Below are 12,177 nucleotides of genomic sequence, written 5' to 3' on the forward strand. Positions count from 1 at the left end.
AGAGAACGACCTCTCTGCATTTTTATATACATTTGGTCAATGCTGATTGTTATTTTAAAATAACAATTTTACAGTGAAATTATTTAGAGATGATCACTGTAATGTTCTTATAATAACTGAGAGAACATCATGGGATATTTAATAATTATTTATCACACCAAAGGACAAAGTGATTTATAAATTTAAATATTTATTAAATAGTTAATTAAAACCTGTATTATATAAATTAATAAACTATGAAAAATATGTATTTATAAGCAATTTAATTTTAATAAATAAATAAAAGATAAGATGATTAAAATAGTGAAATCTTACATTTTCTTTTTCATTAATTATATTATATTATATTATATTATATTATATTATATTATATTATATTATATGAATCTTGATTAATTGCATCTTAATTGACAACCAGATTACTGAATAGTCTCTTCTTTTATAGACTCTTTTACTTAGTGGAGATTTGAATAACAGTAATAATTTGTCTGGTATGTTGCTAGGCATTCAAATAAGTGGAGGTTAATAAAATGTGGATTTTAAAAGCCTCTCTGCCTCTGTTATGCAGTTTATGAATGGCAAACAGAGAGAATTAAACTAAAGGTTTAGTAAAGGCCTTAAATTCTAGGTTCCCTTGTACAAGCTGTTCAATCTAGCTTGCATTACCAGGTTAATGTGTGTTTTTTTATGATGAGGAGGTCATTTCCTGTTTTGCTTTGTCTAGGTCCTTTTAATTTTATAATTAAAAGAAAGTATGAGAATTCCATTATTATCTGTATTGTACAATGGGATGTCTTCAAGCACTGTTAGTGATAATAGTCGTTTAGCAGACACTGTCTCAGTCAAAGCAACTTTTACATTTTAGGAACAGCCCCATTGGCCCAACAATAAGTGATTCTTCAGTTCATAAATTAACAACCTTTAGATTACCACCACCTCCACATACAGAGGAATGCCTGAAACGTTTTAGAAATATGTGACACTCCTCCATATTTAAGTAAGTTCAGTGGTCAACGAGTGTGCTGAATTCCAGCTGAAAGCACACTTTTGATTTGTTTGCCCTCTTCTCTTCTGTTCTCTCTTTTTTCCCAACCATCTCTATTTATAATTTATCTATATTGAATAAAATAATTTTGGCTATAACCTTTCACAATGTTTATGTCAGTGAATCACGTTATTATCATTCACCGTGATATGGAATATTCATTGTGTTTCACCACCCAACATAAATTCACACAAAACTGACCTTTAACAGGGGACTGACAAACAAGCCTTGCAGGGAAGCACAGGACTCACACCATTGATTTTTCCTCATCTGGATGGCACAAGGTAGGAGAGACGTAAAATAATATTTTGTGATATTTAGGTGTTACAAAATATCTTGTAAAATTAAGGTGTTTAATGGTTTTTTTTTTTTTATTATTACATAGAGCAGCAGATAGCTCCTATAAACTGATTGTAGAAAAAAATATTTTTAAATTCCTGCCAAAGTAATAAATAATTTTATTCATTGAATTACAGTATATACATTGGCAGTCAATGTGACTGTAATATTGACGTTTTGTCTGAGTCAGACAGGCCAATAGCCCAGATAATGTGAGCATGGCCCCTTCAGAAGGCCAAATGGCTGGTTTAAAGCTAATAAAACAATCACAGGGAACATATTATTGGCATTAACATATTACAGTGGCAGTTTTTCCTTCTGGTTCCATTCAGGACATGCAGGTGCACATTATCATTAGCTGTCCAGATGGAGAGGGTTTCCATAAATGCAGTCTGATATATGACACAAATAATTCAATTAAATGCATGTCTGTTTCCTAGTACATTACATTCACTTATACTGTAAAATGTTTATTTTATTACTCAATCGAGGTCTAGCTGTTAAAAATACACCTGTTTTGTAGCACTTATGCAGCATGCAGTTTAAACTGTGCAAATGCATGCTGAACAACATTGGACTGACCAATTCAAAATGACTGTATGAAGCATTTTTAAAATACTTTTTATATATATTTCCAATACATTTTACAAGCCTGGACTGTTAACATTAATGTAATGTACGGTAGGTGTATTCATAAATTGAAAGTCATTGGATAACCAATTTAGATTACTGGATAACTACTTGGTGATCAGTATTCCTGTAATATGTTGGGGCAGTCGTGGCCTAATGGTTAGAGAGCCAAAAGGTCACGGGTTCGAGTGTCAGGTCCGGCAGGGATTGTAGGTGGGGTGAGTGGATGTCCAGCACTCTCTCCACCCTCAATACCATGACTGAGGTGAGACCCTTGAGCGAGGCACCGAACCCCCAAATGCTCCCCAGGCACCACAGTATTGGCTGCCCACTGCTCCAGGTGTGTGTGTGTGTGTGTGTGTGTGTGTGTGTGTGTGTGTGTTTCACTACTCACTGCTGTGTTTGTGTACTTGTGTATGAGTATGGGTCATCATACTTGGCCACAAGTCACCTTCTTTCCTTTCCTAATATGTGGTTCATACATAGGTTTCAGTCTTAAAACATATTCAGTTGTCTTTTAGAGCCACTGGAGAAATCATCAATTGTTTGTTTTTGTTGTTGTTGTTATACTGTATAATCATATTTGCCCTGTCATACACTAGCAGGAGGAAATGTGTTATTATGAAGGCTGGAATTGCGCAGCGCTTGGATACCTATTTACTCGTCAAGTGCCTGGGTAATAATTGATAGATTTCCTGAGAGGACAAAAAACGGGCCCAGATGGGGCCAGGTGGGTTATACCACAGTTGCAAACAGCTCGGAGTGAGGTAAGAGACACAACTCACTTGTATAACATTTGGAAAGCTGTCCAGTTCTCTGACACCATGAAAGTGACGTGGATTGTTTTGGCGTTCGTATTGTTCAGTCATCTACAGTGGACAGCAGCTGCTCCAGGCGCAGGGCTGCACACATGGGATAGATTTAGTAAACTTCCATATCCCGGTGACAAAGCCTTCCTCTATGACACGTTCCCTGACAAGTTCATGTGGGCTGTTGGCACCGCTGCTTATTCGGTTGAAGGAGCCTGGGAGAAAGACGGGAAGGGTAAGTCTATCTGGGATACTTTCACTCGTGGTGGGACCCGGGTATCCAGAGGCGATGTGGGCAGTGACAGTTATCACAACATCCCGGGAGACCTCCGAGCCCTGCAGCAACTTGGAGTCAGTCACTACCGCTTTTCTCTGTCCTGGCCACGCATCTTCTCCAATGGCACCAAAGAAAGCTACAACGAAAAAGGTGTGGAGTATTATAAAAGTCTAATTCGAGGATTGAAGGAAATAAAAGTGCAGCCCATTGTGACTTTATATCATTGGGACCTGCCAGACAATTTGCAGACCTTATTTGGAGGCTGGAGCAATTCGGTTATGGTGGAACTATTCAGAGAATATGCAGATTTTTGTTTTAAAACATTTGGATCGGATGTGAAATTTTGGATTACCATTGATAATCCTTTTGTTGTGGCCTGGCATGGATATGGAACTGGGGTTGTGGCACCTGGTATCAAAAATGACTCTGACTTGCCTTTCAGAGTTGGACATAATCTTCTAAAGGTAATTAGAGGCATGTATGTATTTATATATTTATATTTATATATTTAATAAACAAAAATAATACAATACAAACACACATATTCTTGAAAGAGTTTTCAGTATCTTAAATATATTCAAATAGTCAAAAATATAATGTTAATAATTTATATATGTGTGTGTGTGTGTATATATATATATATATATATATATATATACATTTTCATTGTGAGAATTATTGTAATTACTGTTAAAACTAAAGTAATTAAAAAGTAACATTATATATAATGTTATAAATGTATATACAAGTATTTTATATATACATATACTTTTTTTTATTATATATGTTAATAAGCAACAATAATTTTTATAAAAACAAAAATTACAACAGCTCGTTCAAGGTTAGAATGATTAAAAAAAAATTGTTAGCATTTTTATTTGTTGTTTAATTATGTTTGTTCAATTTATGTAATTCAAAGTGCAGTATACAGTATATGTTTTCCAAATATAAAGTACTGACATTTTTTTATCTGACATGTGTTGTCTCCTAGGCTCATGCAGCAGCCTGGCACTTGTATGATGACCGGTATCGTTCCAGTCAGGGTGGGCGAGTGTCCATGGCTCTGGCCTCCCACTGGATCAAACCTAGCAGAACCAGGCAGGAGAACAGGAAAGCCTGCAAGTGTTCTCTGGACTTTGTGCTCGGCTGGTTCGCCCGACCATTGTTTGTGGATGGAGACTATCCACCCTGCATGAAACTAAATTTGACCCACAGACTGCCGTCCTTCACGGAGGCCGAGAGCTTGTACGTTAATGGAACGGCAGACTTCTTTGCCCTGTCTCACGGACCTGCTCTTAGTTTTCAGCTGATCAATGACAGTCTGCGCTTTGGCCAGACAGAAGACCTGGGTCTGAGGATGCTGCTGTACTGGGTCGGTGCCGAGTACAACAATCCTCCCATCTTTGTGGTGGAGAGCGGCTGGTATGGAAGTGGCAACACGAAAACAAAGGATGCTAAGCATATGTACTATCTGAAGCGCTTTATTATGGAGACTTTAAAAGGTACATGGATGAATTGAGGATGTTTGATGAAATTACAAGAATAGAATTAATAATAATAGATTGAATATTAGCCAGTATATGGCCATTTTGAGATTATCTTATGTATATCTTTTAATGGTTAAAGAAGCATTTACAATGTAGGCTATTTAGACTTATTTAGCATTAACAATTCACGTTTCACAGTTAGTAATTGATTGTAAACAATATATTTTTTTTTCTTTTTACAGCAATCCGCTTTGACAGAGTAAATGTGATTGGTTACACAGCCTGGTCTCTGCTGGACGGGTATGAGTGGTACCGTGAATATGGAATACGACGAGGGTTATTCTTTGTGGATTTCAACACTCCTGATCTGAAAAGAGAGCCAAAGACCTCTGCCACTTTCTATAGCAAACTCATAGAAAAGAATGGCTTCCCTGAGCTGCCTGAGAACCGGCCTGCACAGGGCGTCTTTCCCTGTGACTTTGCCTGGGGAATTGCAGCCAACTCAATACAGGTAAAAATTTTAAAGGGCACCTATTATGCAAAATCCACTTTTACATGGTGTTTGGACCAATCCTTATTTTATAATCCCCATAAAACCAAATCAGTCTCACTTGGTATGCCGTTATGATTCTCTAAGCAATATGACGTCACATCACCCATGGCCGTGGACTGACAGTCCTGCCTTGCCATAGTTCCTGTCCCCAGCGAGTTGTTTGGTTGCACACTGTCCTCCATTGCAGCTATAACATCAACAATATCTCGTAAGCAATCCCAGTGCTCTGTGTTTGGATGTAAGACTGAACATAAGAGTCTTAATTTTCTCCCAACATCTGAGCCACTGAGGACGCAGTTACTTTTATTCTTATTAAATAACTTTTATTTTTCAAGGTAATGCTCCTCAAAACCTACTTAAATACGTAAATTCATAATTAATTTCATCATTTATTTATACATATATATATATATATATATATATATATATATATATATATATATAAAATATGTTTATTTGAATATTGATGGTTGAATGTTAATTAATTAAAAAAAAAAACTGATAGTAAACGTCGTATTACATCTAACTGCACACATTTTTATCAAAATAAAAGGAAATGGCTTAAGTTTGTACACTTCAGCCCAGCAAATCAAACTTACTTGATTGTTCTTGTTTGTCCCATTCAAAGGTCACTTTGGTAGAACTTAGATTCTGTGTAGATCTTATGTGTTTAACTTTAGACTTTGATCTTTGTTCAAACTTCAGACATTGATAAGCATCATTTGGATATATTAAAAATTTATTTTTATTTAATTTCTTTTTAATTCTGCCTTCTGATTCTGTTTTGAAGTTGATACTATACCTAACCAGTTTGCCGACCCTAGTGTTTACATCTGGAACGTTTCTGGTAATGGAGAGCTGAAAAAGGTCCCGGGTGTGCTGGTGCCCCCTATGCACAGGAAATACAACTGTGCCAATTACGGCAGCATCCTCCAGCAGGTGTCTGACGTGAACCGTATGCAAGTCTCACACTTCCACTTCTCCCTCAACTGGTCCTCCATCACCCCAACAGGCCGGGTGTCAGATGCTAACGAAACACTTCTAAAATACTACCATTGCTTTGTCAGTGAGCTACAAAAGGTTAACATAACCCCTGTTGTGACCCTTTGGCACCACACAGGGAAACTGTCCAGTCTGCCAGCACCCATGGAGGCTGGTGGGGGCTGGCAGAGCGAGGAGACAGTTCAGGCCTTTGCAGACTACGCCAGATTGTGTTTCCAACGACTAGGAGCTCATGTGAAGCTGTGGATCACGCTGAATGAACCTAACGATGAGGACCTTGAATACACTGTGGGCCACCAGCTGCTCCGTGCACATGCATTAGCTTGGCACATCTACGACACCGAATTTCGCAGAGCCCAAGGTGGTAAGGCATCACTGGTCCTTCATATGGACTGGGTCGAACCTGCGTTTTCTTTCAACAGAGAGGACGTTGAGCCTGCAAACCGAGTCCTGGACTTTCGAGTCGGCTGGTTTGCAGAGCCCATCTTTGGTAGTGGTGATTACCCAGGGGTGATGCGTACTTGGCTCCAACAGCGAAACAATATTGATCTCTTCAGCTACCACCTACCCGCATTCAGCGATGAAGATCGGCTGTTGGTTAAAGGAACCTATGATTTCTTCGCCATCAGCCATTTTACTACCTCGATGGTGTATGATGGAGTGGAGGACAAATACACCTTCAAAGACAAGTTGCAGGTACAGCTGATTTCTGACGTGACCTGGATCATGTCTCCAAGACGCAACTCTCCTGTGGTCCCCTGGGGTCTTCGCAAGGCACTGAACTGGGTTAACTCTCGATACAAAGGGGTTCCTATTTACGTGATGGCCAATGGTGTTCAAGAGGACACTGCTAGGTTTAAGGATAGCTTGCGTGTCTACTACTTTTACAACTACATTAACGAGGCCTTAAAAGGTAAGGAACCATATAATGTCATGTGTTGGCTTCCAATAAATAGATAGAGGGTGGCTTATACTGATCCCAGTGTTTTGCTTTTATCAGGAGAACTTTATTGCACCTTTAGACAAAATATTTTCAAAAAATGTAAAAACATTTTTGCAAATGTGCTTTTTGTTGAGTAGCATATTTGATACATCAGGATTTTATGGCTTATATAGGAGAATATGAAACGTATACTCAATGAGAAGAAAATAAACTTAAAAACACCCCATTTTATTCAGAGGCCCAAAAGGAGCAAATATGCAGTTTGGTGCAGTTACTGATATTTATATGACCAAAAAAGTAAGATGTAATTCAGACAGCTTGTAATGTAAATCAGTGAGATCTTTATAAGAGTATTTCAGATGTTTAAAGCTCTGTAGTTTTTATTGTGGGGGGCAAAACATATAATGCAATGCAATACAATCATGATTGAAAAATATATACACAAAAATGTCTATCAAATATGATACTGTAGGTTTAAACATTTACTAATTAGGTTATCCTAATATGGCTATTATTTGTTTTTTATTAGCTCCATTAAAAACCTTTCTTGTAAATTTTAATCAAACATAAAATGCAAGGAAATGTTAGTTATTCATATTATTTAAAATTTTAAGATTATTAAGATTAAAAACGAATTATTTACTGATATTAAATGTAACTCATAGGTGTAATTAAGTGCCTCAGTATTATATGTTATTTATAAAATACAAATTTATAATACGTTTTATCATGTTTGTAGGGTGTCCTAGACGTTGAATTTTACAACATCTTTTTTTAGTTTCACAGTACAATAACCCACTTGGATAAGTTCTGATGACTCAAAGCAATGCTGTTTCTATTTAGAGGCACAAAGCTCATGTTGTACACACACATCCACACACAGCAGCTTAATAATTAAGCAGAAAACTGGGGAAACAGTTTGCTGATCTCAGGAAAACTAGCAAGCCGCTCTTTATCTGAACTTTGAAAAAAATATTTGTTTACCATTCCCAAAACACTGGCAAGGCCTTATTTACTTGTCATCTGAATTCGCTTTATAGTTACGTCATGAGTTCTCTTCAGTTGTTTTCTAAATTCTGGTTTGTTCTTTTAGCATATACACTGGATGGAGTCAATCTGAAGGGATATTTTGCATATGCGTTCAGCGACCAGCGGGACCCAGGCTTTGGCATGTATGGTTATGTACAGGAGGAGGTCATTTCAAAATCTTCACTGGCCCAATATAAAAACATTATCCACCACAAAGGCTTCCCTGCCCCAGGCACACCTCAGCAACATTGTCCCCATGCTCCAGTGCACGGCTCTCGACGTTATGTCCTCACCAAGCAGCCTGTTGTTGGCTTTCTCTCTCTGGTGAGCTCTTGCATGCTGATCACAGTGTGCCTTGTTATCTACTATGCAGTCAAAAGGCACAAAATAGCCACCAAAAAATGAAAGAAAATGGTTCCAGTGGACTCTAACACTTTTAATTTATTTGTTTTACTGGTTAGTTTGACAACCTACAAACTATGCTTTTAACTCTTTCTTAAATTGTAGCACTTAATGGGTACTACACAAGCCAGGAATGCCTGGATAATTATTTAATTGCAGCTTTACCATGTAAAACCCCTATTTATTTGTAAGAGAAAAAGTATATTGCATTATTTGGGCAAGTTTGCACAACGGGTTGGTTTTTGCACATTGTAAAATAAAAGTTATGGGGGAAAAATAACTTATTCTGTTCTGGCTTTTGAAGACCTTACTATGGTTAAGTAAAAGATGTTACAGAGGTCATATATATATATATATATATATATATATATATATACATAAAATGCTTTAATGTATTTAATAAATTTTTATTAGTTAAAGTTTAATGTACTTAATGTCATAGTAACGTAACTTGGATATCTTCATTTTTTTTCATTACCTATAATTTATGTACTCTTATAATTTTCTGTATCTGCCCTTTTAAAGTTATATTTCCGTATAAGGATTATATTATGCTTTTTTAATATTCATGCTTGCAATTTTCATTCCATTCGTGCTTTATGTGATCATGTGCCCATGTGAAATTCTGTACCTCTTTGATTAGATACCCACATAGCAATGACAGCAGGCCAAGAACATTTGACATTGTTTTTATTAAAAACATTTAATTAATATATCTTATTCTTTTAGGCTACAGTGGCTCAGAACATAAAATTGTCAAGTCCATCTTCCATAAACTTCTTGTAGATGGCCATGAATTTAGCCACAAAGGCCTCCAGGTGGTAGACTGCTTTGTTGCCAAGCTGCAGTCTGTGCTCATAGTATGCCGCCATCTGAGTCACCTCAGCCTTCAAATGTCCATCACAGTTACTTAGCAACTCTGTCACCAGGCCCTGGAATACCATGCAAAGAAAAAGTGTTAATGAAGTGATTGTTCACCAGTTTTATTTAACCCTGCAATTTGACTATTTCACAGTACACATTATTTATTTATGCTGCAAATAAGTAGCTATACCTTCATGATGACTTCTGGTGGGATGCAGTGAGTCAGAAGTTCATACAATCGTGCCCGAACCTCCAAAAGTCTGTACAAATATAATAGACGCTTTAGTTTACATGTATATCACTTAAAAACATACCAGGTTATTGAAACCAAATTCATTCAAATCTATCATGATGTAAAGGACAGCAGGGGATTTTAATTGTGCGCTTGTATTCATGTATGTTCTGACCTTTGAGGGCTCTGCTGGCTGACTATAGCATTAGCAGTCTCTCTGAGGTAAACCTCCCAGTCTGTCTCAGGGATGTCCTGGTCTGGAGAGAATGGATACCTGCAAGAAAAGTCAATTTGGGAACAGATTACCTAAAACGTATGTGTGGCACAGACTTCAGGTGAGCTATGATCATTCAGAGGCTTCATTTGTGATTGAACAGCACCGATCATTTATTTCGTTCTCTGCGATCTTTATTCTTGCTGACTTACTGTTGAACTCTGCAGGCCTCACACATCAGCAGGGCTTTACGGAGGTTACGGCCAGATTTCTCAGCGATCTGTTTGGCCAGTTCAGGAGGAAGCAGCAGCCCCTCCTTCCTGCACACGCTTGACAGAACACTGGACACCTGAGAGGACAAAGGCTGGGTTGTTTTCACATGTCATGCAAAACACATTTGAATTTAAAACTTATTTTAATGCATTTTTCATTAAAATTATACATTTAAGTAACAATGCATATGCTCACCAAGACTGATAAAAATACAGAAAAAGCTGTAGTACTGTGAAATATTATTACAACTTAAAATAACTTTTCTATTTTAATATATTTTAAATTTTAATTTATTCCTGTGATGCTAAAGCTGAATTTTCATATATCCAGTGTTCAGTGTCACATGATCCTCCAGAAATCATACTAATATGCTGATTTGCTCAAGAAACGTTCCTCATTACCAATGTTAAAAATAGTTGTACATAATACTGTTTAATTTTTTTATTTTTTATTTTTGTGAAAATTATTTTTCAGGATTCTTTAATGAAATGTCAAAAGAATAGCATTTATTTGAAACACTTTATTGTTTTCTAAAATTATAAATGTATTTAAATGTCACTTTAAAATGCATCCTTTTGCTGAATAAAAGTAATAATTTATTAAAAGAAAAAGAAAACGTCACCTCTTCCACACTTGGCAGGGGGACTCTCACAGCCAGACACCTGCTCCTGATGGGGGCAATCACTTTTGAGGTGGAGTTGCAGCACAGAATCAGTCGACAAGTGGACATGTACTTCTCCATCGTACGGCGCAAGGCATGCTGGGCATCTTTAGTGAGACGATCCACCTCCGTCAGCAGCACGACTGTGAAGAGATGAGACATTTTATCATTGCCAGTTCTAGTACATTACTGTTGTATGAGTGTACAGATCATTAATATAAAACAGCTCTTAGCTATTCAACATTCAGATTAATCATCTAACCCAATGAAAGAAAAAGCCTAACCTTTGAACTCCCTTTGAGCACTGGACTGAATCTGCTGAGACTGGGCAACAGTTTTGATCAGCTCCTGAATGACCACACGGTCACTGTTCCCAGCGTCACTGAGGAAAACACATCAGGCATGAGGTTCTGCTAGTAAATTCTCCCAACATACACAGAGCTGGGTCGATCTTTGCATTACCTTGGATTCACCTCTAGATGGTAGTTGCTGGCAATTGTGTTGATTTCAAGCTTCTTTTTAGATGGAGTCTACAACAGACAAACACTGATAGTTAATACTTTGGTATTAGGCTATACAATTAGAAAACAGTTTATAGCTATTTTTTAAATACCGTGATGGACTGGTGTTCAATCCTGAGTTTTTCGACCCCGGGACCGTACAGTTCTCTGAGCAAACACATGATCCGGGTTTTCTTACCAGCACCAGACGGTCCATAAACCAACAAGTGGGGAAAGTCACCACACTGGACCTGTGAAATTAACCAGTGAGAGATAATTATTTTATCTTATTATATTATTAAGTACTAAATAAAAGACAGTATGGCTAATACGTGAAGCACATTTAATTATATCACAGCTAACGTTACTGCAAAGTATATTGTTGCTGCAACTGTAAACAAACAATTTGAAGTATTTTGTTCCAGAAGAGAGCGCAATGATGTACATAAAATATAATTTATATTTAGTTATTTATATTGACTTTAGTCTGACCAAACACAAACACCAGTTCGCTTTCTAGACAGTTTCTACTTTACCAGATTTTTGAGCTGGTTTGCTTGCTCTTTGTGGTAGTCGAGTTTAGCCAAGGACGATGGTCGATATTTATCAACCCATAAACTCATTTTCTCCCCTGAATGATAAGAATACCGCGCCTCTGTAAAAAGATATTATACTAATAAGTAATATTGTTATTGTGAGCTGTCTGCTCCCGCGAAACGTAAACCCGCGCAGCAGCGCACTGTCAGAAGGGCATCAACAGAGAGCGAAGAGGGACACGTGCTTTCGCGTTTCGTAAAACTATATATTGCTGAGCTCCTTACAGTTCGGCGCTAGATTGGAATGAATTTATTTAAAAAAATTCTGCGTAATTCATGATGATGCAAAGCCTAACTGTCATCAAATGATGCTCATAGGCT

The 12,177-nt window shown here is 37.2% G+C and overlaps 2 protein-coding genes across 3 annotated transcripts; one reads left to right on the forward strand and one right to left on the reverse strand.

The window, feature by feature from the left end:
- Positions 1-668: 668 nt before the first annotated feature.
- On the forward strand, positions 669-8,863 carry LOC109048320 (klotho-like). 2 transcript variants are annotated; one of them, XM_042732869.1, is made up of 7 exons: positions 669-1,329; positions 2,617-2,781; positions 2,880-3,564; positions 4,092-4,602; positions 4,830-5,098; positions 5,930-7,055; positions 8,179-8,863. In XM_042732869.1, exons 2-7 carry the CDS (start codon positions 2,735-2,737, stop codon positions 8,517-8,519), a joined length of 2,979 nt encoding a protein of 992 aa, XP_042588803.1. In that variant the 5' UTR covers positions 669-1,329; positions 2,617-2,734; the 3' UTR covers positions 8,520-8,863. The 2 variants fall into 2 exon arrangements, with proteins under 2 accessions (XP_042588803.1, XP_042588804.1); XM_042732870.1 differs by lacking the exon at positions 669-1,329 and having other exon boundaries at positions 2,425-2,781.
- Positions 8,864-9,189: 326 nt separating this feature from the next.
- Positions 9,190-12,042, reverse strand: LOC109087072 (replication factor C (activator 1) 3). Its single transcript, XM_042732871.1, has 9 exons — positions 11,797-12,042; positions 11,374-11,511; positions 11,223-11,290; positions 11,045-11,142; positions 10,722-10,903; positions 10,039-10,175; positions 9,788-9,886; positions 9,571-9,640; positions 9,190-9,448 (listed from the first exon to the last, which is right to left on the reverse strand). Exons 1-9 carry the CDS (start codon positions 11,881-11,883, stop codon positions 9,257-9,259), a joined length of 1,071 nt encoding a protein of 356 aa, XP_042588805.1. The 5' UTR covers positions 11,884-12,042; the 3' UTR covers positions 9,190-9,256.
- Between the last annotated feature and the right edge of the window lie 135 nt (positions 12,043-12,177).

Source organism: Cyprinus carpio, chromosome B10 (assembly GCF_018340385.1).
Source record: "Cyprinus carpio isolate SPL01 chromosome B10, ASM1834038v1, whole genome shotgun sequence".
NCBI classification, from domain to species: Eukaryota; Metazoa; Chordata; class Actinopteri; order Cypriniformes; family Cyprinidae; genus Cyprinus; species Cyprinus carpio.